Here is a 27282-nt window from a genome sequence, read left to right on the forward strand (position 1 = left end):
ACTTTCAAACACAGCTTCAATGCCCATACATTTGGGCGTGTACACATACTCAGAGCCAAACGAGGAGCTGAAATCAATTCTAGCGAATCTCCAGTAGACCACGTCCAGACAGGCCTGTACATGCTCACATCAATACCATCTACTCTGTACACCTGGCAACGCTTTCAAAAGCAAAACCTTCACTCATGCCATGTACACATATGTACACATTACCAACTCTTTTTTTGTCCACACAACGTGATGTACCACATAGTCGCTAAAAGCACCTGATTTGTCACCACCACCCTCCCAGCCAAGGATAGCCGAGTGTACTCCAATATAAAAGCTTGTTCTGAATGCTCAGAAGAAGTGGGGCGATCTGCTGCTCGGGTGACAAATCAAGTCCAATCTGGCATCCCAGATACCGCACTGCTGTGCCAGGAGGAATCCATCTAAAACCCGGGTCTGGGCTCCATGACGGAGCGGGAGCGCTACTGATCCAAAAAGCCACTGTCTTGCGCCAATTGATCAATGCTCCCGAAGCCACACCAAAAACAGCGACTGCTCTCTGCAGATTGGCCTCCTGGCCATGCAAAAACAATCCCGTGTCATCAGCAAACTCAGAATTGAGCAGGTCCTCACCTCGAACTGGAAGCTGGAGTCCTCTCAAACCAACCTCCTCTGTTGTCAGATACATGCTCATAGCCTCTGCAAAGAAGAGAAAAAGGAACGGGGCGAGAGGGCATCCCTGACGGACTGATCTGGTCAACTCAAAACTCGGCCCCCGTCCTCCTGCCATCAACACCTGGCTATGAGCTGTGGAGTATAGAGCCGCCACTCCTCGAATCCAGTCTGGCGCAAAACCCAGACGAAGCATAGTGCCCTCGAGGAAACCCCAATCGACTCTATCGTATGCCTTCTCAAAATCGAGAAGCATCACGACCAAGTCCTCACCGAGAAATCTAGCTCGGGCCATCGCTTCCCAAAAGAGGTGAAAATGTTGTCAAGGATACTACGCTCCTTGACGAATCCTGTCTGGGTAGCATGAATCAACTCCCCAGGGAAGGGTTGGATCCTCAAACCGCAGGGGCTTTCAGTATGTTTTGGACACTGGGGTGATGCCACAGAAATTTTCAGAGGGCTTGATCTTTCTTATCCCCAAGGGAGTGTCAGATGATATTCGGCATTGGAGGCCTATTACGATCCTCAATACTGTCTACGAGGGGCAACTATGACGTGGAAGGACCCTCAAAGCCTCAACAAGCTCATCCTCTGAAAGGGGCTCTCCCAAAACTGTGCACATACAATCTGTGACCCTCCTCTGCACATGGGCCCACACAGTCTGTCTGCAAGCATCACGTGCCTCCGTGGTTGGCTCCGCTGAAAGCAGGTCTCTATAGAACTCAGTGGCAATGGCTCTAATCTCCCCGGGCTCAGTGGTGGCTAACGATCCGTCCTGCCTCCTGAGCTGGCGTACTCCTGCTTGAGCATGGCGGGGTCCGGTGATCTCAAAAAACTCCCTAGTCACTCTATCACCAAGCTGCGTCCACTGAGAGGCCTGGCGATGATAGTAGAACTCATGTCTCTGCTCCTCTGCCTCTCTAATCTCCTGGCGTGCCTGGCTTAGCTGGGACGCCACCCACTCACATGTAGGCAGCTGCTCCTGAAGACGCTGAAGCGAAGCAAGGCTATGTCTCAAGCGACGCTCCCGCTCTCGAGTCTCTCCCAGCCGTGTCAAGGCTGTAGCGTGCAGAAAAGAGCTGAGCTCGATGAGTCCCTGGGCACACTGGCCTCTGCTGCATCCAGGTCAGAGCTCTGGCTATCATGCCATATTCTCTCAATGTCCTCATAAAGACTGGGATCTGTAAGTATCCTCTCTGGGATCCTCAACTGCAAGCTGGTCTCCCGTGTCCTCTCCTCCAGTGTCAAAATAATTGGCGCATGGTCTGAAAAAGAGGTGCCAGCGAGAATGCCAACGGAGCCACCACGCTCCCCGAACCTGTTGCCCACATAGAAGCGATCAATCTGTGATAGATTAGTCCCTTCCTGCCGGCGATCCGATTGAGAAAAACTAAGACTGTCTTGAGAACGAGAGAAAGCCTCATGCTGCCATGCATCAGTGATCCGCAGTGTCATACAAAATCGCTCCCAAGCTGCAAGCTCCGTGCCGTGCACTGTAACATGACTGCCTTCCACCCTATGGGCCGGGTCCAGCATGTTGAAGTCTCCCCCAACACACCAATGTGCGGCCTCGGGCAATGCATCTGTAACAAGGGTCCAGAACTCTGCTCTGGCACTAGCATGGTTGGGCGCATAGACATTGAGCACACCAAAGTGCTCATCGTGCATCCTTAGAATAACATACTGTGCTCTACTAGGCACAATGACCCCGCGATCCACAATGGCGTGCCGGCATACATCCGCAATGACCATACATACTCCTCCCTGCCCACCCAAGGGGCCAAAACCTGCAGACCAAAATGTGTCCCATCTACCAGGCATCACCGACCCATATCTCCGAATCCTGCTCTCACTCAAACGGTGCTCTTGCATCATCAGAATATCAATACTGCCTCCAACCAGGCATCTCTGAAGCTCCTGTCTCAAGCAACCACGATAACGTACATAGTGTGCGTTGCCAAGGCCTTTTACATTCCATGAGATGATCCTCATGGATGACCTGCTGAGGTGGAGGCTGTCTCAGCCATACGGCGGGCCTTCGCAAGCGGCTTGGATAGAGAGTAATCCCCATCCGAGCGGCTACGAATCTGCCCACCCGCCGGTGTGCTGCAAGAGTCTCGGACCAGGCGCCAGTGGCTGTGTCCCATAGTGACTGCCTCCCTCTCGGAGAGAGAAACCTCATGTATGCATACATAGCCAGGGTCTCGTGCTAGGTCTGCCACTATGCGAACCACCAAATGTCGAATCTCGGAGACATCCGCACTCCCGGTATCAAAGAAATGTGCCAACTCCCCGAGTCGGCCTATCACATCTGTCATCTCCAAATCGCTCACATGGTGAGAAAACTCAACTGCTTGAGTCTTCAAAATACTAAGAGCGAGATCCAGAGTCCACTCCCGGTTGCTAGTGCCGCAAAGAGGGAAGGAGAAGGCCACCGCTGAATCAAGTGTCTCCTCCCCTCGGGCCGGAGGTATCACCACATGAATTGTGATGGGTGTAGGCTCATGGGGGCCCTCCGCTCCAAAAAGGCGCGTGGAGTAGTTGAAAGCCTCCAAGCGCTGTCTAGTGTCGAGACTACTCAGCCGACTGCGGATAGAGGATATCCGTGAAGCACAAATCGGCATGGTAAGTCTCCTCTGCGGTGCTCGAGCAAGGTCGGTGCTCAGTGCCCGTTGGACTGTAGGTGAGCGCCAGGGAATCGCCAGTGTCTCCTGGGGAGCTGAGGCGAGCGGAGGGGGAGGAGGGGGGGGGAGAAGGGGGTGGGGAAGGAGCCGCTGAAAAAACAGGAGCGGGAACGGGAGGAGGCGAAGGTGGAAGCGAGGCGGGAGGGGGGGACGGGGGAGGGGGGCTGAGGGCGAAGGGGGGGGTGTTGGCATCTCTCCTGATCCTCAACCTGTGCTGGGGTCTCCTCCTGGAGGGGAGCAAAGCTGTTCCTCACTAGAACCCAGTGATGCTGAGGCTGTGACTGCTGTTGCGTCGGTCTCTGGGCATGCTGCTGTGGCTGTCTCCCTCTACGGCGCCCCTGTCCAGGCTGCCAATCCGAGGTCTCTGTGGGCTGAGCAGGTGTCTCGGAGGCTGCCTGCCGAGCCGCATCTGTGGGCGGGCCATCGGGGGTCTGCTACTACGGTGAAGGTCGGGGTCTCCTGCGAGGGCAGGCCTTGGCCAGGTGGCCGACCTGCCTACATATAAAACACTGGTTCGGGAGGCCCGAAAACTCCACTCTCTGAAGATCGATCCATCCCCCCCCTATCCTAGGTAACTGAATGACCTTCGGAAGGGAGGAGATGTCAGGAACCAAAACTCTGACCGAAGGCAGGCCAGCTGCTCTAGCCACCACTGAAGCTGCTGTGGGGCCAGTCTCAAGCACCGAGCCCACCAATGATCCTATCCTAGAAAGGAGCGGAAGGTACACTCGCGGCGAAGTCCAGGAAAGCAAACTGTAACATGGAATAGGCGCTCTCCTTGCTCGGCCGGCTGTTGCTGGGTCGAAACCATGCTGCCAAGGTCTAAAGAAGCCCCGAGCGCCCCTAACGTCAAGGGGACTCATGGCTAGGACCTGGGCCACGCTCTGGGCTGTCATGAACTCAATCTGGTAGTGTGTGCGGCCCAGTAAACTGAACGTTTAGGATCTTGCCCACATCTGCAAGAAGGCGGGCCTGGAGAAGATCCCGGATCTCCCCTCTGCTGGGGCGGATGCCAACTATACGGCAGATGGTGGAATGTGCCTGGAGGCGTTCCACCTCTGCCGCGAGGCTCGCTTCCTCTTCTGGCGAAAGAGAAAGCCTGATGGGGGTATCCTCAGGGGCGGGCGAGGGGGCTGCAGAAGAGTCCCTCTGAGGTGGGGCGGGAGGATCCTCCATCAGAGTCTGAAGCTGAGTCGAGGGTGAAGCGATAAACGGGGGGTCCTGCAAGAGCTAAGCTGCACGAAAAAAAGGAGCGGGGAGGGGAGGAGAGGGAAGGGCGGGAAAAAAAAAAAGAGGGGAAGGGGCGGAGGACAGAGGGGAAGGGGCGGAAGATAGAGGGGGGTGAGGGGAAAAAAAAAAGAAGAAAAAAAGAGAAAGAGGAAAAAAGAAAGAAAAGGAAAAAGGGCGGAAGGCAGAGGCGGAGAAGGGGGGGCAGCGGGGAACGAAAGGGGGGGCGGAAGGCAGAGGCGGAAAAAGGGGGGGGGGCAGCGGGGAACGAAAGGGGGGGCGGGGAAAGCGCGCAAGGGGGGGGAGGGCAGGGACAGGCAGGGGGGGCGGGACGCGGAGGAAGGGGGGGAGCGGGCAGGCGGGCAGGGGGCGACGGGCGAGAAAAGGGAGGGTGGAGGGCGCGAGACACACAGGGGCGCGGAGGGGGGGTGCGAGCAGGCGGGGAGAGGCGGAGTCACGAAGGCGGGGAGGGGGGGTGCGAGCAGGCGGCAGCTCGAGCAGGGTGAGGGGCGAAGGCTTCAGCGAGCAGTAGAACCTTACTTGTACAAGGCAACTCCGTTTAGATGGGCTAATTGGGAAATTGCAGCCTTTACAAAGCTTAAAGAAAAGCTTACTTCGGATCCCGTATTGGTACTACCAGATCTCCGAAAGGCTTTTGTTGTCCATTGTGATGCATGTGGGAACAGCATTGGGGCAATTCTCATGCAGGAAGGACATGTGATAGCCTATGAGAGTCGTATATTACAGAATGCCGAGAAGCATATGTAGGTTTATGAGAAAGAGATGTTGGCTGTAATTCATGCTTTTTCTACATGGAAACACTATTTGCTTGGGAATGATTTCACTGTGCAGACAGATCATCAGACTTTGCGTTATTTCCTCACGCAAACTAAACTTTCTGAGAAGCATATGAGATGGGCCAACTTTTTGTCTATGTTCCACTTTCAGATTGTACATGTGGAAGGCAAAAAGAATGTTGTGGAAGATGCTTTGTCACGCAAGCCACAGGTCTCAGCAGTTTCACTTGCTTATCATCATGAGCTTGATGAGATGAAAGAGCAGTATGCCCATGATGAGGATTTTGGAAGGCTCTATGATCAGATGTCTGAGGGTCAGCGGCATGATCTTTATACTCTCAGGGATGGTTTTTTGTTGATGCATGGTAGACTGTGTTACCAGGCAATTACGACTCAAGGTTATGAATGAAAGTCATGCTCCACCGTATGCAGGTCATAGAGGTATTGACGCCACGGTAAAGGCAGTTGAGACTTTCTTTTATTGGCCGACCTTGAGAAGAGATGTTGATGCTTTTGTTAGGCAATGCATCGTATGTCAGAAGGTGAAGTTTGACCGTCAAAAGACACTAGGGTTACTTCAGCCTTTACCTATTCCAGATAAACCATGCAGGTCATAGAGGTATTGACGCCACGGTAAAGGCAGTTGAGACTTTCTTTTATTGGCCGATCTTGAGAAGAGATGTTGATGCTTTTGTTAGGCAATGCATCGTATGTCAGAAGGTGAAGTTTGACCATCAAAAGACATTGGGGTTACTTCAGCCTTTACCTATTCCAGATAAACCATGGGAGAGCATTGCCATGGATTTTATATTTGATCTTCCCAGGACACAAACGGGGAATGATGGCATTTGGACTATCATATGCAGGTTCAGTAAGCAAGCTCATTTCATTCCCGTGCGTAAGACGATCAAAGTTGATCATATGGTGAAGTTGTTCATGGCGAACATCTTCAAGTATCATGGCTTGCCTTCGTCTATCATTAGTGACCGTGATCCATGGATGACGAGTTTATTTTGGAGAGGGTTGTTTGACAACATGGGTACAACTCTCAAGTTTTCATCATCATTTCATCCACAAACAGATGGTCAATCGGAAGAGGCAAATTCTAGAGTGTTAGATCATCTTAAGTGTTATGTGTCAGAGCACAAGCAACAATGGGAAAAGTATCTTCCTTTGGTGGAGTTTGCTTATGACAACACCGTCCGGGCAAGGCACCTTTTGGGATTGTAGGAGGAGGGAAGAAGGTACCACCTATTTTGCACACAAAGGATAAGATCTTTAAGGCTGACCAGTATGTGGAGAAATGGATGAAGCTTATTGGAGAGTTAAGTTGGCACTCCAGAAAACTCAGCAAAAGCAAAAGAAAGCAGCAGACCGTCACAGACGTGCATTAGAGTTTGCATTGGGTGATTGGGTTCTTTTGCGATTTGAGAAAGCTAGGCTCAAAAAGATGAAGGGTAAAGAGCGCTTATTCCCTAAGTTGAGCATGTGCTATTATGGACCTTTTCAGGTACTGGAAAAGATTGGTGAGGTATCCTATCGCTTGAAGCTACCAGATCACTAGAGGATTCACAATGCATTTCATGTGAGTCTACTTAGACCTTTTCATGGGGATATGCCTGAGGATGTAGCAGATCAGGCTCAGCCGGAAGTTGAGGAACTTGACGAGGTTCTTATTCCAGAGCAGATACTGGCACATAAGGAAAGAAAGATACGAGGTAAAGTTTCCCGTCGCTATCTTGTGAAGTTCAAGAACTATTCACCGATGGATGCGAAGTGGATGGAGGAAGGTGACTTAACAGATTCACCTCAGGTTTTGCAGCTTTATCTCGATGCCTTTGAGTTGGAGCCGACTCTTGTTACGGCTCATTTAGGTTCAGCAGAGCATGGGCCTGGAGCATTGCGTGATGCTCAAGAGTTGCCATTTTTCAAGAGGGAGGTATGTCATGACCCTGTGAAAGTGGAACAGCACAAGTGTGAGCATGGTGGTTGGTGAGCAAAATAAAATTTTCAAGATGCATACTTGGGTGTCCGGACAAAAGTAATATGTGTGGACAACCCCAAGTGTGAAGGGGGACCAAGGTATTAACTTTATAAAGTTTATAAACCTTGGGTGGCCCTTAGAAAGTTTAATAAACTTTAAAGGGGCCACTAGGATAATTATGGAGTGGGCTACTCTACTTTTAGAGTACACGCCTCCCTCTTCATCTTCTCTCTCTTGCTTTTTGAAGAAGGCGGGTAGTCGACTGGCTGCGTGCAAAACAAGCTGGAACTGGTCGCCTGCAGGAAGTCGTACACACGTGTGTTGCAGGTACAGAACTGTACGGTCAAGTACAGGCGGGTACTGAACTGCTATGGAAAAGTCGTACACACGTGTGCTGCAGGTAATGGCTGGCTGTGCTGCGTGGAGGGAGACTTGTACAGTCGGCACATCATTCAAGCAGCTGCAGGTACAGTTTTGTACGGACAGGTACAGGCGGGTACAGTCCAGTCCAGTCCAGTCCAGCAGTACAAGCGGCGCATCACTCTGGCGGCTGCAGGGCGACTAGTACGGACAGGTACACACATCTGCTGCAAATACAAATCTGTACAGACAGGTGCACACGTGTGCTGCAAGTACAAATCTGTATGGACAGGTACACACGTGTGCTGCAAGTACAAATCTGTACACAGGTGCACACGTGTGCTACAGAGTTGCTGACACAGGCGGCTGCGGGTACAGGCTGGTACGGTCAGTCCATCTGGTGCAGAACTGTGCATAACAGTTGGCAGAGCAGTTGGTATATTTTGAACATTTCTTTCTCTCTTTCTTTCCACTGGCTTATGTCTACTACAGAGTTGTTTCTTTTGGCCCTTTGTGAGAGGAGGGGTATGGCAGTTTGAAAGGTGGGAACAGAGTTGGACAGTGGATTTGTACTTTGGCTGAGTTTGAAGCCATGAACATGGAACAGCCAGATGCATGCTCAAGGCTGCCCTGTTGTATTGTCTTGGTTGATTAGAGGAGACCAGAGTGTGTTGCTTTTGTGGGACATAGATCTGTATGTGAATCCTCTATGCTAAGAGGTCTTGAGGGCTGCCAGATTGGACATGCAGGTTTACCTTCCTTGACTGGCTTTGTTGTACTCGGTTAAACTTTTCCATTGAATTTGAATAAAGAAATACCGAAAGGGGCGCCAAGCTTTGGGGCCAACAGGTGTCATTTTTCCTTTTTGTTCTGGAGCATTCTAGCTCTTGTTCACTTCTTAATTGTCTGGACTACAATTGGATAGGTGACTGCTAGTCTACGGCACTTTGGTTTCTACCAGAGGCCGGTTTCATAGCCACTTGTGCCTTTCACAGACGTTAATATATCTATCTTTCTCTCTCTCTGCATACTATGAGATACGTGGTCGTTTCCACTGTTTATTCAGAGAGGGTTGACCACTTTCCAAAGTCATGGGTACCAGGACCAGAGGTGTTTGGGATTGTTCTTACTTGAGCTGCGGAGATATAGAGATAACCTGCTTAGGCGCACTGAGAGCCAGACTCAGAGGCACATTACAGACTTCTTTAGTCCAGCCATCATTGCGCCAGATGGACCACAGCAGCAGCAGGACATGGATACCGCCCACACCAGCGTTACACTGATTGATCGTGCGATTGAGCTTGGGTGGTCCAGATGCCCACGACTACGGAGGAGGGCATCCTAGCATAGACGGAGGTTGCAGCGGCAGATTCGGATTATTCTTGTGAGACATGCGGGACACCCAGTCAGGGTGCTGACCACAGAGGATATTGAGGAGATCCGCCAGCGTCCGATGTGGCACATATTATGAGATGGAGGCACCTCCATAGTGTACCCCCCTGTCCCACATGATATTGTATCCCCTCACTGTACTCCACTCACCTCCATAGCGTACCTCCCCCTCACTATATTCACACCCTATAAGGGTTTCTGTTTACCTTCCAGTTCCAGTTTCATTTTCTAGGTGCCAGTAGTATCATCTTTATTTTTCATTTTCTGGTTTTTTATCCAGACATTGTATCAGATCCACCATGATGTAACTTTTTGGTCTCATAGGTCATTATGGCCTTTTGAAGACGTTAATATAACATTTCATTTCATTTTCATTTCATTTCTCTCTCTCTCTCTCTCTCTATATATATATATATATATATTCACACCCTATAAGGGTTTCTGTTTACCTTCCAGTTCCAGTTTCATTTTCTAGGTGCCAGTAGTATCATCTTTATTTTTCATTTTCTGGTTTTTTATCCAGACATTGTATCAGATCCACCATGATGTAACTTTTTGGTCTCATAGGTCATTATGGCCTTTTGAAGACGTTAATATAACATTTCATTTCATTTCATTTCTCTCTCTCTCTCTCTCTCTCTCTCTCTCTCTCTCTCTGCAGCAGCGGTTTGGGCACCAGGGCTTGCAGCCTCCACATGGGTACAACTGGAGAGACCACAGATCTTGATGCTCTCGAGGATGATACGCAGCAAACCATCCGTCCTGCATGACATTGTTCGAGCTGAGTTTGCTGCACCACCTATGGCAGTGGAGGCATTGTTCCAGACGATCTCCTTTATATACAGGATGAGGGAGATGCCCATGGAGAGATTATCCCGCCGAGCTTTTGAGGCATCTAGACAGCTGGCCGAGGCTGGACACACTGGATCTTGGTATGCACAGATGCTACAGTGGTTCTCACATCATGGTATAGACATTGAGCGGTTGCCACCTTTTCAGTATGATCAGTCTGCTCCACGGGGTTACCTCTCTCTCAATGAGAGGAACAGAGTGATGAGACAAGACATATGGCAGCACTACATACAGGAGGCATGGACAGCACCAGAGAGCCCACTACCACCGAAGATGCTGTATTACAGAGACCACTTTATGAGCATCTCAGGGGATGGGTTTATACATCGACCGCGGTACATGGATGTATACATGCCACATAGCTCTCGCGTTGCCATTGGACAGCTACGAGTCTCATCACATCAGCTAGAGATAGAGGCTGGGAGAGCGGCACGGGTTCCTAGAGCTGAGCGGATATGCAGATTGTGCCGCGAGGAGGTGGAGACTGAGGATCACTTTGTATGCAGATGTAGAGCCCACAAGGGGGTCAGAGATAGATATGCAGGATTGTTTGAGGAGCACTCTTCACTACATCAGTTGATGGAGGCCTCGGACCAACGACAGCTTGGCAGACTACTACTAGAGCTTCATAGTTCTCGAGAGAGACTCCTCCAGACACCCGCTCCCACTAAGGGTGGGAGACAGTCCCAGCTCACAGATTTCTTCCAGAGAGCTATGCCAGTGCCAGCTGATGTACCACGTGGGGTGACCGCACATAGAGCAGAGGAATTGAGAGCCAGGAGGAGACCTAGACAGACTGGACATAGAGCACCCCGACTCCGTCCCCGAGAGATAGCAGCTATCCGAATGAGACACCAGATGGAGACACAGGAGAGGCTAGCTCGCTTTCATTCAGACTCAGGGTACATGTTCATGCCATTCACAGCCTCAGCATCGGCGATGTATGATATCTTATATCCCTCTTATGGCACTGGATGGACTTAGACATAGAAATGCATAGCATGCTTGTACTACCCCTTGAGCATATAGAGATGCATCTTGCCTTAGCACTCCATCCACATCCCCACCCCCCTTATATTGTTTGTATATGGGCTCCACCGATCCATGATGATTCACAGTTGTATCCAGACACATGCACACTTTTTCTTTTGTTTCTTTTCTTCCGATGACCGGAAGAACACAGTTGTATTATTTTTTGTCTCATAGGCCGACTTTGGCCTCTCGTAGACGTTAATATATCTTTCTTTCTTTCTTTCTTTCTCTCTCTCTCGGGGTGAATTCTCTCTTACTTCCCTTGTGTCTGGAGGTGAATATCTCTCTAAATCCGGTGGTGGATATCTTCTTCTTCTTCTCTCTATCTCTTCCTCACTCTCTTTGTATCTCGTGGTGGATCTCTCTCTTCCCCACCCCTCTCTTTATATCTTGTGGTGGATATTCTTTTTCTTTCTCTCTCAGTTTGATTTGGCATTATGGTTTATTTTCTATCCTCATAAGTGATCCTACAATTTGATGGCACAAGAAGAACCTCTTGTTACATGGATGCTCCTCTTCCATGGATGTGCTCCTCATCATTGAAATCAGCATTAGCATCACATATGTACTTTTTTTAAATGCTTGTTCACCGGGACGGTGAACTCTTATGACCCGGGGTATCTGTAACAGAGGCTTTGCCCGGATGTATAACTTGAAATCATGGTTGTAATGAGAAAGGAGAGAAGAGGTGCATGTGTGAGTTATCCCATATACATATGGGTGTGAAGGTGCCTTACAGTTATATAAAAAGGGCTTGTAGTTGAGTTGGAAAATCATTCGAATACAATACAGCTTTTGATTTTGTGCCTTGCATTTTGCACGCCAGCTCTCAGTTCATCTTGTCTATTCATTTATGTTGTCACTAGTTTAGCTAGGGCATTCAAATCAGCTACACCTACTTGCAGAGGTGTTGGCCACCTCTCGTGTGATTAGTTGGCTAGAGAAGAATAATTGTAGACGGAAATTCAAGCGTATGGCGAGACTGGGTGTTGTGAGGATGTCTGATACTTTGTTGCCCGGGCGGCTGTGAATGTTATCATTCCGCCGTGCTTGTCATAGATTTTGTGTGCCCCGAGGTTAAAGGTGTATTTGGTTGCAGTTGCAGCAACAAGTGCAGTCTCTGGGGCGCCTTCCTAGGATGGATTCTTCTCATGCATGGGATGATTGGGTGTTGGGTCTCAACACCAGGCTGTTGAAGGTTCTGCTAATGTTGTATATCATCTTTTGGTCCAAGAGAAGAGATGGCTTGCAGAAAAAGCTAATAAAGTATGGAATGTTAAGAAAACAGCCTCCTAGTGGAAGTGCATCCTATTTTGTGGTTGGCATTCCAAGATTCCTTTTTAGGGCAAAGTGTTTATTTGTCCACTTCCCTTGAGCGTCGGAGACTTTCGAATGGCAACTGTTTCTTTTGCTAGACTTGTCCAGAATCTAGTCGGCACATGTTTATTTCTTGTCTGGTGGCTCGCCAGATATGGGAGTTCATCTCTTCAGTGTGGCAAAAGGTGACTGGACACACTTTGTCACCCAGGCAGTGGGTATTTAGACATGATCTGCCTGGGGGGGACAATCGGCAACATGGGGTCTTCTGTGTTTTCTTTCGAGCGACGGTTGGGTCTTTGGCATAATTGGCTCATGCGAAATGCTTTCATCTTTGATTCACAATCATGGGTGAAAGGTCATGTCTAGCATGTTCGTGGTCTATTGTTTTGGCAAGTTTCTTTGATCAATGCACATGTTATCACCAAGGTGAGCTCACCCCTGGTTACATTCTCTTCGTACGGTGGGCATGCCTCATGTGGCCTTTTAGTGTGTGCGGTCTAACGACCTCTATGTACATGTTGGTATAGCTGGTCATGTGAACTTTTGCTCTGTATTAAATTTTTGTAATCTAATCAACCAACCATTACGAAAAGAGAGAGAGAGAGAGAGAGAGAGAGAGAGAGAGAGAGAGAGAGAGAGAGAGAGAGAGAGAGAGAAATGAAATGAAATGAAATGATATATTAACGTCTTCAAAACAGAGTCACACGGGGACGGGGGACGGGGACGGGGACGGGGACGGGGAAGTGCCGTCCCGGGGACGGGGTCGGGAACGGCAAAAAAAAAACCTCTTTTTTAAAAGCAATTTAGGAGTTGTATGCATGACATACATATAGAGACACACTTTGAACAAAATTTTACACCGAATAGACAAAAAAACAAGAGTCATTTTGAGCAAAATGCGCTAATAAAACATCGATGGCACACTGATTATGTGATTGATAGTCTGATAGATACAAAGAGATAAGTACATGCCTCATGGGCAGTGAGGGTTACAAAAAAGAGTGGGTACAAAATAGGGATACTAGATAGATCACAATAGATCATGGCCATTGGCAGTGGGCACAAAAAAGGTGAGATGGCTCAAGGCTCAAGAGTCAAGCCTCAAGCTCCTGAAGTGCTAGCCTGACGGGAGGCTTGGAAGTCGAAGTCGTCGATGCCATTTGACGCCTCCTCCTCCCCCTCAGGCTGTGGCTCCTCCTCTACCTCCTCAAGATGCTCCTGAGCTGCAGGATCCTGCTGTGCCATCTCCCATTCGGTGAAGGGATCCGCCTTCCCTGTTGCTGTCGCACATAGCATGCGCAAGTTAGCGCTCACAAAAACCAAATCACTTGCCCTTTGCACTTCAAGGCGGTTCCTCTTCTTAGAGGCAATGTGACTGTAAACGCTCCAAAGTTGCTCCAAGCAACTAGAGCTCACAGCCTGGCTAAGGATGCGAATAGCCAAGCGCTGCAACTCCGGCCCATCTGATCCGTAATCCTCCCACCAAAGAGGAGACCCAATCTTGAGGCGGTCAAGCTGTGCATCTAAACATCCAAAAGATCCCTGCCGCGTCCTGTACTGAGATAGCTGGTCTCTGATCTTCCGCCTGATGGTAGGGTCGGGCTCTAAGCGCTCCAAAATGATCCGCCATCCCCTGCTTACTTCCTTGTCGGCCTCTTGCTTTCTGCCCTGGAACTCTGGATCAACCACAAAGGCAGCCGCATGAAGAGGGGAGTAGTAGGAGTTCCACCTGGACTCACATAATGAGTGGATCTCCTCAAACTCGGCCCTGTCTGGCACAAGCTGCTGGAGTGACTCGATCATGCGATCCATGGCCTCATAGACCTTGCCGATACATGGTTCACGGCCGTCAATGACTCGTAGAAGTGAACAATAGGCTTGACCAAGGCATCAAGTGTCTTCACCTTCTCCCACCAAGCGGCATCATCGGCGCGATCTCGGCATGTTCTCCCTGTTGCCGATTTTGACTGCGGCATGGCTGAAAATTCATCACTAAGGAAAAGCCCTCTTAGGGCTCCGCCACATGTAGACAAGCGGCCTAGCATGAGGAAGTTGTATGCAAACCTTGTCTCAGAATACTTGAGGAGGGAAAGAGTGCTCCTTTTAGAGAACTCATGTCGCAGCCTTTGGTGGTTGAGGACAAAGGATACAAGCTGGTTAGCCTCCTCAATGGTGGGTGCAATCCATGGCAAGGCACCTATGTCTTTGAGGAGGTTGTTGAGACAGTGGGCCATGCAAAAAGAAACTGTGATGGATGGATACATTGACTCAATAATGCTCCCGGCTGCCCTATTTGACGCCTCTCCATCCGCCACCATGCCGACCACAAGCTCCGGCCCAATGACCTCGATCGTGGACGCCCATTCCGCGGCAAGCACATCCACGGCCTTCCCAGTGCCACTCGCATCATGTGACTCGATGAAGTACACTTTGCCCCTTGAGTAGGCCACCACTCCATGGATGGAGCGCTTGCGCGTGTCACTCCATCCGTCTACAATGAGAGAGACTCCGTTAGTCTCCCATGTTGCCTTTGTATCCGCCGCCGCCTGCTCAACGGCCAACTTCTCCCTATCAAGCAAAGTGGTGCGAATCTTTTCCGATGAAGGTGGCACATAAGAGGGGCCATATTCCCCGATCTTTGTGGCCATCTCACGGAAGTAAGGAGACCTATTTCAAGTAAGGAAAACCATGTAAATGCTTTGAAGCATGAGACATTAAAAAAAAAAAGAGTGAAGAGAATTGAGTCTCGACTCTCACCGTGCCGCTTGAAACGCAATGTGGTCGTGGTAGAAGAACCTAGCCACCGACCTATCCACCTCATCCTTCAATTTTGGGTTCCAATTCTCGTTAAGAGTGGATTGACGGCGGATGGGAATGGAGGCACCCGATGTGGATGGAGTGGACTTGAATGGTTGAGAGCTTGAAGTAAGATTTGGGTTCCTCTCCACCTCCATTCGCGTCGGTTGCTCTCGTGCTCTCACCACATCATGAGGATCAACGGCAACATGTCGCCCTCTCTTTGCCGCCTCGGCCACCTCATAAACCTTGAGCTTCTCAAGAAGCTCCGCTCGCTTCTCAGGAGTAACACGTGCGCAAAATTGCACTTGATGACCGGCCTCGTGCAAAAAGTGAGCTCGCACTTTGTTGGCGCCGCCACTTCTCTTGTAGGAACAAAGCTTGCAATTCCATGCCCTTGAACCACCGCCCACTCCACGACTAGCGTAGCGGACCTCATCCCACCATGACCATGTGTGCACCGCCGGCCTCCTTCGTGAAGAGCCCGCAACGGAAGATGTGGCGGCGGCGCCTTCACCTTGAGATGCCATGAATGATGAATAGTGTGAGAGAGAGGGAAGAAGGGTGCGAGAGAGAGAGAGAGAGAGAGAGAGAGAGAGAGAGAGAGAGAGAGAGAGATGGCTTGGAAGTTGGAGGGAGAGAGAGAGATGGCTTGGAGAGAGAGAGAGAGAGAGAGAGAGAGAGAGAGAGAGATGGCTTGGAAGTTGGAACTTGGCACAACTTGGCACAACTTGGAGAGAGATGGATTTGGAAGCTTGAGCAATGAGGCTTGAGAAACGAGTGTGGGTGCAATAGAGACTGTGCCTTTTTTTATAGCTGGAATTCTGCCCGTTTCCGCCCGTTTCCGCCCGTTTCTGGCCGTTTTTCTGCCCGTTTCTGGCCGTTGGAGACGTCCCCTCACCGCGTCCCCTGCCCGTCCCCCGTTTCGGGAACGCGTCCCCGGGACGCCTGCAGGCGTCCCCGTGTTGCACGGCGTCCCCCGCACGTCCCACGCGTCCCCGGCCGTCCCCGTCTCCGCGTCCCCGCGTCCCGCGTCCCTACGGCCCGTCCCCGCGTCCCCGTGTGACTCTGCTTCAAAAGGCCAAAATGACCTATGAGACCAAAAAGGTTACAACAATTGGTGGATCTGATACAATGTCTGTGTAAGGAAAGCTAAAAACAACTAAACAACTAACTGAAACTGAAACAACTATGAGGAAAAGTACGGTACCAGGAACGCCTAATGGATAACATCTAGGAGGAAAACTCCAGCAACAAAGGTAAGCATGAGAGAGAGAGAGAGAGAGAGAGAGAGAGAGAGAGAGAGAGAGAGAGAGAGAGAGAGAGAGAGAGATTTTATTAACGTCTTCCAAAAGACCGAACTCGGCCTATGAGACAAATCGGAGTACCTGTATGGGGTATCCTCTGTCATCCCAACAAAATGAAAAAGTACTGAATAAAAAAGCTGAATCTGGGTGTGCAGGGGATGGAGCTCTACTACTAGGAGAATGCAAAGCTATATGCATGGAGTATACAATCATGGTATACAACCTAGCTAGCTCCATCCTGTACCATACTGGGGATATAAAATGGTATACATCAGTGAAGGGGGTGTCCACAGCTCCCTGAAGAACATGCTTGGGTGTGCTCTGAAGCGAGCCATTCGCTCCGCACCCTCTCTGTGAAACTGAGCTCTGATCTCTGTCATCTCTCTCTGGTATAGGCGTGGTGTCCGAAAGCCAGGTGTCCTCTGTCTCCTGCGGGCTCTAAGTGTCTCTGCTCTCTGGAGAGTAATTCCCTGCCGTGTAGGGGCTGGGAGGGGTGTGGATCTCTGAAAAAATGTAGTAATCTGTGTCTGTCGCCCCCCCTCTGGAGCTGTCTGAGCCTGTAATAATGTCTCTCTGTGGCGCTGTATGTCTAGAATGTATCTCCCCAGTATGCGCTGGTCTGCTGCCTCAAAGATCTGGCGTAGGGAATGTGGCTCTCTGAATAAAATGGGATATCTCTCTCTGATGGCTGTATATGCTCTGCATCTGCATACATAATGCTCCTCACTCTCCACCTCCTCTCTGCACAATCTGCATACCCTCTCCTCTCGGGGGATCCGTGCTGCTCTGCCAGTCTCAATCTCCAATCGGTGTGATGAAACTCTGAGCTGACCAATAGCCACTCGGGAGCCGTGTGGTAAAAAGCCCTCCATGTATCTAGGCCTCTCTATGAATCCATCATCAGTGATACTCATGAAGTGATCTCTGTAGTATAGCATCTTCGGTAGAAGAGGCTGTGCAGGCGATATCCATGTCTCTCGTGTATAGAGCTGCCATAGATCCTGTCTCAATACTCTGTTCCTCTCACTATGAGAGAGATGGATATGTGGTGCATCCCTGTCATACTGGAATGGTGGTAGATGATCCATGTCTAGGCCATGCTGTGAGAACCAATGTGTGACCTGTGCATACCATGATCCTCTGTCTCCTGCCTCAGCCAACTGTCTAGATGCCTGAAAAGCTCTGTATGATAATCTATCCTGTGGCATCTCTCTGAATCTGTCTAGCAGGCATATATGGCCTCTACCATCATAGGAGGCGCAGCAAACTCTGCTCGGATAATGTCATGAGGTACTGACGGTTTGCTGCGTATCATGCGTGCCATCATGAGGGCCTGTGGTCTCTCTATCTGTGTCCACCAATGGGTAGCAAGGCCTGGCGCCCATACTGTTGCTCCATACATCAATGCCGGTGTGACTAATGTGTCAAATAGCCACCCCTTCGTCCGGGGCTCCTGAAAATGCGCTTGGTGGCACTGTCTCTCTAGCATAGCCAATGCTGCATATCCCCGTGTCAATCTAGCTCTGGCTGCAGAGAAGGTAACCCCTAGGTACACGTATGATGTCACCACCTCCACCGGGCATCCTGCGAGACTGAATGTCAGCTGACTCCTGCCCTGTCTCGATGTATGAAAGACCATAACCTTGGTTTTCCCAAGGTTCACAATAAGACCCCTCTGTGTGCAGAAATCATCGAGTGCATGTAGATGCTGCTGTAGACCACCTGGGGACTCAGACACTAATATAATATCATCAGCATAGAGCATAATATGTACTGAGGTACCTGCTAAATCAACTCCATCTCCGCCTCCCCGTGTAATGAAGTCAGCCACCTCATCAATGTACAACCCAAATAGCGTGGGGGAAAGTGGGCATCCTTGCTTCACACCAATGGTGCTAGCAATAGTCTCGGACATACCTCCTGGACATCTGACTCGCCCAAAAACCTGCTCATATAATGCATAGATGCCCCATGTCATATCTGCTGGTATGCCAAGAGACTGCAGGCGCTGAAAGAGCCTCTCTCGTGGTACTGTGTCAAATGCCTTGCGGAAATCCACAAAGCAGCAATAGAGCTTTCTCTTCCTCACTCTGGCCTGATCAATCATACATCTCAAAGTGAATACATGGTCAGTGGTAGAGAAAGCTCTCCTGAAGCCTGCCTGCCCTGATGAGCGTAAACCTGCTCGCTCAGCATATAAGCTAAGCTCTTGCTCCAGCACTGCACCATAGAGTTTGGCCAGCACGTGGCCTACCATAACCGTCCTGTAGTTGCTCGGATCGAGCATATCCCCTGTTTTGTGAATCGGCACAATGGTGTGCATCGTCCACTCCGCAGGCAAACCCTCTGCTAGTGCCCTGTTAAACAGGTGTGCAAGAAAAGGAGCTAAAGAATCTACTGCATATATGAGATGCTCACCCTGCAGGCCCATATGGTCGGCGGCCCGTCCATGCTGTAGGCGGCGGATAGCTTCCTGTACCATCGAGTGGGTAAAGAAGCTAGCTGTGGTAGGTCGAGGCTCCTGTGGCTGAGGTATAGGTGGCTGCTGTGGGGCATGGTATAGACCCTCTGCATATGTGTGCCATGTCTGTGGGTCTGCAATAGGTGTCGGGGTCCGGGGCTCTCTGAAGTGCCGCCATGAGACAGGGCTATCTCTGCTCATGAAGAAATGAAAGATCTCTAGCTCCTGTGTCTCTGCGAAGGCCCGCCTTTTGCGGCGAGTAAGTCTCCTCATCTCTCTCCTCGACTCCTGCTCTGTGATGGCTCCCAAGGCTCTCTGTATGCGGAGCCGTGAGTATAGGGCTCTGCACTCGTCATCATACCATCTGTTCTGGGGCATAGTCCCAGGTCTCGCAGGCTCTCCTGAGTGTACACGATGTGGGAAGCTCTGTAATGCAGCCGTGTGTAGGAGTGATGCGAGCTGGGCTGTAATGGTATCCATAGATGCCAGGGGATCCATGAGTAGGAGCCCATCCTCTACTCTGCCAGTGTATATGTCTGCCATGTCATGTGTGAAGTAGATGGTAGTGTGTGGCGTCGGTATGTGGGGGGCTGGTGATACTGGTGATCCGGCTAGTGAAAATGCCAAGTATGTATGATCTGCCCCAATAGGACGAGGTGGAATGGAGAATGAGGTGACAAGCTGTGATGCCTCCAAAGACCCCATAATGTAGTCTACCACCGTGCCTCCGGTCCGTGTATGACCCCCATGTGGGAAGCATGTCAGCCCTCCTGATCCCGGCCACTGTAGCATCCCGTTATAAATAACGAGACGATGCCTGGCTCCCAACTCTAGTAAGTGGTCCCCATAATGTCCTCTGTCTGGTCCAGTGTCCTCTGATGCCCGACTAGCCCCTATCTCCTCTGGATCCACAGGGTGGAGGATCTCCATGTCATCATAGTCATACACCTCACACTGTCTGCTCTGTGTGTGGGCATTGAAGTCGCCCATAAGAAATACTTCCCCTAGTGTAGAATAATGCATAATCTCCTCTGACAGACAAGTGTATGGCGAGGCTCCTGTCTCCTCCTCCTGTGGCATGTCCTCTGTAATGACATCGGAGGATCCTGATGGAGAAAAGTAACATAGAGCTATGTAGATAACCCTGTCCTGTGAGAGCTGTAAGCTGATCCACATGTATCTGGCCTCTGGATCCCGTGCTACCACTCTCAGTCTCCCCTGTAGCTCCCGTCTGAATAGGACTGCTACTCCCCCCGACCCTCTCGAGGTACCCTGGCGTGTGGTCCTCCTGTATGCTGACTCCCACTGGAATCCCTCTACTCGAGGTAGCCCTCTCTCTGGGCTCTGATGTGTCTCTGTCAAAAGTATGATGTCTCTCCCCACCATAACGTGCTCCAGTCGTCCAGGCTGCACCCATAGTGAACCATTACAGTTCCACACTGCTATGTGTATCTCTGTCAGTGGCCTGGTCTGTGTCCCATAGGCCCCAAACCGCTAATCCATGGGCCGGCCATCAATGATGACCCGACCATCTCGATAGAAGGCCTTCTTGCCTTCTCTCCTCGCGTGTAAGACTCGTGGCATGCAAGTTCTCCTATGCTCAAGCTGCATCCTCGTGAGATCATCATCCAAGAAAATGGGAGCTCCCTCTAAACCCCGTAGTATGACCCTCTTCCTCATGAAGGTGACCCTCTCCGTCTCTCCTGCAAACTGTAGGATGAGGGCTCGCTTGCGTGTTGAGTCTTTCCCGGCTCTCCATGCTTTGGTGAAGGGGAGAGGGTGCTCTTCCTTGTAGCCGAGCTTCATGCATAGAAGCTGTCCATCTTTCTCGGGAGTGGAGTCGGGTGTCTCGGCTATACCTGTGACTCGAATGTTGAGGCGGCGAGCATGCCTCATCTTCTCCTCCTCAATGGTGGTGTGAATGATTTGGTTTTCTTCCCTTTGAGTCTCCTCCCTCACTTCTTTACGGATGTTCTTCTTCACCACCTCGACCCATCCTGATTGCTTGGCTTCGAGCTTTCCCTCCATGTCCTTTGTGATCTCCTTGGAGATCTCTTCTTTGATGGCCGTGAGAGTGTTGTCATTGATCTCCCCTTCTTCCTTCTCAGCATTCTTGATGGCTACCATTTCCACTTTCAATGCACTCACCTCCTCCTTGAGTGCCGTGTTCTCTTGTTCGAGGTTCGTGACCCGTGCTTCGAGAGCTATGATGTGCCTGTGTAGTTTGTTTTCCACCTCATTGAGGTTGGAATCGGATGTCTTCTTGTTCTCCTTGATTAGTGCCTTCATTGCCATCTCGAGGGCCTCGAGTTTCTCTTGGAGACTCGGGGCCATTCCTCCAAACCACTCTGCAGTCCTTCCCACAGGCAGGGAGGAGAGAGAGAGAGAGAGAGAGTTATGTTGCTGCCTTGGGGGCCTGAGCAAGGGTAGGTGGGGAAATGGCAGCCAGACCTAAGGCGAACTGGTGAAATGGCGAACTGGCGGGCAGGCAGAGATGCGAACTGGGGAAAGGGGGAACTAGTGAGATGGCGAACTGGCGGGCGGGCAGAGATGCGAACTGGTGAGATGGCGAACTGGCAGGCAGAGGCGAACTGGGTGGGGAAAGGGCAGCCAGACCTAAGGCGAACTGGTGAAATGGCGAACTGGCGGGCGGGCAGAGATGCGAACTGGGGAAAGGGCGAACTGGTGAGATGGCGAACTGGCGGGCGGGCAGAGATGCGAACTGGTGAGATGGCGAACTGGTGAGATGGCGAACTGGCAGGCAGAGGCGAACTGATGAGATGGCGAACTGGAGAGAGAGAGAGAGAGAGAGAGTTATATTAATGTCTACGAAAGACCCCAAGGGCCTATGAGACCAAAAGTAATACAATGGTACCATGGATATACTGAACATTGGAAAACTGAAAGAAAAGTAAAGTGAAAACATCTGACAGTACATGTGATCAAGAGATGATCCTATGTAGAGTGAGTTACGTTGTTATCAGCTGATGACGATACCCGCCTCGGCCAGAACCGATCTGATGGTGGAGGGAATGTCAAGCCTCTATGATGGGAGCATGTCATGTCGGCGGAGAACCTCACGAATCTGTCTCTGTCATGTCGGCGGAGAGAGAGAGAAAAAAAGAAAAGATATATTAAGCGTCTACTAAAGACCCAATGGGCCTATGAGACCAAAGTGATACAATAATGTCCATGGCATATCTCATCATGGAATGGAAAATAAAACAGAAAGAAAACATAAACATAGCTATCTCACTGGGGTGATACAAAACTGTCCAGGGAAACTCATCATGGAGTACTAGGAACATAGAAACATGAGAGCAACATCAGCTCCGAGTAGATGGTATACCACTCTCCAAAATATCAAGCATGGGGCTGATGAGTATGGCCGCGAGGTCTCCCTCAGCTATGTCACGTGGAAAGGTAGCTCGATGGCGGTGGAGCATGTCTTGGATTTGCAGCTGATGAGGTGATCGTGGTTGACGGGGGGGGGGGTCGAGGGCGTCGGGCATGTTGGAGTGCAGAGGCTCGGTCCGAGGTAACTCCTCTCGGGCGAGGTAGGTCCGGAGCGGCTCGTCGGAGAGAGAGAGAGAGAAATGAAATGATATATTAACGTCTCTAAGAGGCCATAGTGGCCTATGAGACCAAAACTGAGAGTACATCTGAAGTTGGTGTCTCATGAGAGAGAGAGAGAGAGAGAGAGAGAGAGAGAGAGAGAGAGAGATGACAAGGCTCAAAGAGAGAGAGTATTACACATGAGAGAGAGGATTGCACAACTCAATGATGATTTAGATTGATATTATTGAAGTGATGTAGTTCACTCACCAACTACAATGCTTTTGCAGGCTTGTAGCCTTATCTTTTGACCCATAAGAGAGAGAGAATTGCACGACTCAATGATGATTTAGATTGATATGATTGAAGTGATGTTCACTCACCAACTACAATGCTTTTGTAGGCTTGAGCCTTATCGTTTGACCGATACAAATAACACACACTAATAAGTGCATTTCACATGGCACACTTATCCTATCCACTCATAAGAGTGTGTTCTCACACTACTTAGCATAATAACCCTTTTAGGGGATGTTCACACACACACTTTTTTTCTAAAGCTTCATGTCATTAATTACAGGTGGGAAACCTCAAAACGAGAAAAACCCACCAAAAAGACCATATACAAGGGAGACTACTAGAGTGTTCACTATGTTCAGTGTGAACATAGTTAAACATCTAAAAACAATCTGTAAAAAGAGCATACAGAGATGAGTCAATCTCATGAAGAGAGAGACAGTCATATAAAGATTGCTGAAGAGAGGAACGGAAGAATGAGTAAGCATCCAAATGAGGCCCAGCAAAAACTATCCTGTTGCGAGACCGCCAGGTAGTCCATAAAGCCCAGTAGCGAACCCAATCAAAGAAGACTTTATAGGATCTAAGGGGTGAAGGGAGAAGACCGAAGATGCAAAAGTATTTCCCAAAGGGTGCCTGTCGGAAGCGGGCTCTCAAACGTGCAGCAATCCGATCCAATAAAGTCCTAGTCAGAGGACAACTCCACAAAAGATGAAAGACTGTCTCTTGAGAAGCACCACAACTATGACAAGTTGAAGGTGCCAGAAGTCGCCTAGCCAAGAAAAGGCCGACTGGCAAGACTCCAATCAAGCATCTCCATAAAAAAAGTTTACTTTTCAAAGGAAGACTGCATTTCCAAAGAGAATGAAGCCGCCCGTTTCCACCAAGCCTGACTTTTATGAAGATGCCATATCTGATTCGCATGTTCTTGAACCCAAGAGGCAGGCAACAAGAGCTGATATATCGAATGAACCGAAAGTTTAGCCATTGATAAAGGGCCTCGTGCATGTTGTTCTCTTCTAAGGCTCCAATCAACCAAACGATCAGAACGATCCAAATCTGCAATTGGTTCAAAAGGAGCAAGAAGCTCTCGAATAAGCTGCCAGATTGATCTATAATGCATCCCCAGACCAAATTTTCTGGCGGCAACCACAAAAGAAAGCACATGGCCACCAGCATCCAAAACATCATCAATAAAATAAACTCCTTTCTTTGAAAGGAAATATGCCTTCCTAGGCTCACGTAGAGCCAAGGGTACATCGAAAGCCTTTGACCAATGAATACTCTCAAGGCGAAGCGAAGAAGATTGCGCATTAAGCCTCGGATTCCAAAAAAGATATTGCGTAACCTGTTTCCAGGCGAAAATTAACTTAGATGAAAGAGGGCAGCCGACAATTTTCCATCAAAATGGCTGAAAATTGCATCCCAATACGTAACAGTCCACTTTCCAAAAGCAGGCGAGTGTATTTCGCATACTCCATGCCAATGATGACATTTGCTAGATTATCAGTAATTTGCCTTCGTGGAATGAAGCCATACTGAGATGGATGCAAACCATCATGCAAAAACCCTTTAAGTCTATTGACAAGCATTTTGGCCAGCAATTTATAAACCACAGGCATGAGCGTAATCGGCCTCCATTGCGAGAACTCTTCACAAAGTGCTTGCTTAGGAATTAACTTGAGCAAGCCTTCTTTCCAAGATGAAGGCAAAACTTGTTGCTCCCATGCCCTGTTTATCTTTAACAATAGTGGCTGGTCCAGGTAGTCCCAAAACGACAAGAAAAATTCTACAGTAAGGCCATCCCAACTGGGAGATTTCCAACGGCCCAAATCACACAAACTGGCATACAATTCTGTCTCCGTGAAAGCGGCTTCCAAAAGCTGAGCCTGGTGGGCCGATAAAATCGGAGCAACTTGAGATAAAAACAAGCGACGAGCCTGTCGACCTTCCTGCGTGAGAGAAGAGGCCTCAAAAATCTTGCCATAATGAGATTCCATGGCCCGTGAGTCCAATCACCAGTCGGGAGTTTAATCCTCTTAATAGTTTGAGACTGCCTAGAAAGATGTAGATGACGAAAGAATTGTTTAGAAGTGCATCCTTTATCCGCTATAGCCTTTTGGCGAGCTCTAGTCTGCCACTTTGCCAATTTTCTCTCATCATTACGACGCAACAAAGCACGAGCAAAAAGCAACTCTGTCATCTGGATTTCAGTAAGAGATGAAGTGTTAGCCAGATGCATCAAACTTTGACAAGTGCCTTTGGCCTGTTGAACTTGCTCTCTGAAATGCGATAAATAGTGTCTGCCATAATCCTGGATCACACATTGAACCCGCATAACAAAACAAAACCATGCTGTGTCCATATCAACATGCATTTGAGAGATCAATGGCGAAATAATGTCCACAATCAGATTGCGAAAAACCTCATGCTTAAGATAAGCATTATTGACATGCAGAAGTCTCTTTCTAGGTAATGAATCATTGGCAGAACATGAACCGAATTGTATTTTCAAACATATCGGAGCATGATCCGAGAGACACAAGGAGTAATCAATCCACATATCACATACAAAATCATCATATTGCTGCATCTGAAAGAGATACCATCGGTCCAGACGAGCACGATACATTGATCGAGCGTTATGCTGAAATGTGAATCCTGGATCATTGGCTTGCAACAGAGGCCACAAATCCAAGGCATTACATGTGTGCTGAAAGAGATCCCAAGCTTGTCGTTCCACATGAAGCATGTGAGAATGTCCAGTAGTATTATCCACATGATTTGGAGCATTATTAAAATCGCCACAAAGAAATGCATTAGAACGCCAACAATAAGAGGAGATGGAATGCCACAAACGAGCCCTGTCAGTAGAGGCTGTGTATGCATACACACCACCAAACTCAAAAACTTCCCCATTGATAATACATTGAATGACCATCCATCTACCAGCTGGATCATTGAAAACCAACATGGGAAATAATTCATGGCGAACAAGCATCAGCACTCCAGAGTATCCAGCGGATCTTGCATAAGCTATCCAATATCCCGCAAAATAGGAAGTTTGTCCGGCAAAATTATGCTGATTATGCTCTTGAAGAACAACAATATCTGCTTTGCAAGTATGTACATAGTGCCAGGTTAGCCTCCATTTGTCTTGATTGCATAATCCGCGCACATTATATGAAATGCAATGTATAGAACTATGCATCTTAAATGGTATATACAGTGGGCGAGAAAACCAACAGAAAGCTTAAGAACTCGTGCCCATGGGCACATCCGCATCTATCGCGGAAACAGCAGCTGCCAAATCAAAACTCGAATCTGGAGGAAACAAGTGATGGCCATCCGACGTTGAAGCGGTGCCCCCTGTAACTACTTCCTTATAAGATCGAACAACTTTATCCCAGGCCTGAGCCAAGGAAGAGTTATCATTACAAGGCAGTTTTTGCTGAGCAACATTCTTCAAGGGGGGCACATAATTGCGAGAAGATGGTAGAGTACGTGCTTTGACAGTTTTCTTGGGTACTATCCACGCCTGAGTAGCAGGAAGCTTCTCTTTGCCCTTGTCTTTGATGTTTGGGGAAGCAGGAACACTTGGCATTTGGGACTGCTTCCCTTTACCTTTATTCAGTCCAGTTGTTGATGTGGATGCGGGAGCACCTTTAGATTGTGCCTCAGGGGAAGATTTCACTGGAGGAGGAGTTTGAGGGGTAGGGACAGCCGAAGGAGGGGGTTGTAGATTTGGTTCAGGACATTCAGATTGCATATGACCAAATTTGCCACAGCGAAAACAGGAATTGGCAAATTTCCCCCATTTAAGCTTGAATGGTCGCTTTCCGACCACTGCGTCCCCAGAATCAACGGTAATGCCCGTAGGAGCAGGAAGATCAGTGTCCCATAGAATACAAAAACGATTTGTATTGGCATCCAACTTCGGGGGGCAAATCACTTTGCCCAATTGAGCAGCCAACAAAGGAAGAAAATGACGCCAAGTACGAGGAAAATCCACCACCTCAACCCAAACTGGGCACTTATGTCGAATAAGGCTCTGATAATCTTTAGTAAGAGCCCAGGGAAGAACATGAGTCATTTGCATATTGAAGAAGAGGGGAGACATTTCCAACAAAGCATCTCTAGCTTCCATGTCTGCTAACAAGACCTCATAGAATCCTCTCGCTCCAAAATAAACACCCCGGATTGCTTGCCGCTCAAGCAAGAAATCAACCCATTGTCCCACATCCTGTGCACTAGGCATCTTGCCCGGGAAAAAGAGAATCACCGCATTCAATGCATACTGCGCAACCGGATCCATGAGCTCCTGCACTGGAATACGCACTTCCGTGACTGGAGCAGGTCCTTCCCAAGCACATCTTGCTTCTTCGAAATCCTCATGCAGGCATTCCTTAATTAAAGACATGGCATCCAAATTCGAGGTGTTCATTGCTTTCCGACGCTTATAAGTGGCCTGCTCAGGTGATTCCATCATGCACACCTTAAATCTGCTATAAGCCCCATAACTGCTCTAAGCCCTACTGCTGCTGCAGACAAGAATTTG

At 49.3% G+C, this 27282-nt stretch overlaps 2 protein-coding genes and 1 pseudogene across 11 annotated transcripts in view; 1 reads left to right on the forward strand and 2 right to left on the reverse strand.

Annotated features, from left to right (window-relative positions):
• Positions 1–27282, forward strand: part of LOC147603131 (6-phosphofructo-2-kinase/fructose-2,6-bisphosphatase-like) — a 235107-nt gene that overhangs the window by 13561 nt on the left and 194264 nt on the right. The window lies entirely within an intron of this gene.
• On the reverse strand, positions 13211–15880 carry LOC147603132 (uncharacterized; annotated as a pseudogene).
• On the reverse strand, positions 25978–27210 carry LOC147603133 (uncharacterized). The gene has a single exon (XM_086797188.1). The coding sequence runs from the start codon at positions 27208–27210 to the stop codon at positions 25978–25980; it is 1233 nt and encodes a 410-aa protein (XP_086653314.1).

Source organism: Cibotium barometz, chromosome 65, assembly GCF_041138505.1.
Source record: "Cibotium barometz isolate CiBa-2024 chromosome 65, ASM4113850v1, whole genome shotgun sequence".
Classification (NCBI taxonomy): Eukaryota; Viridiplantae; Streptophyta; class Polypodiopsida; order Cyatheales; family Cibotiaceae; genus Cibotium; species Cibotium barometz.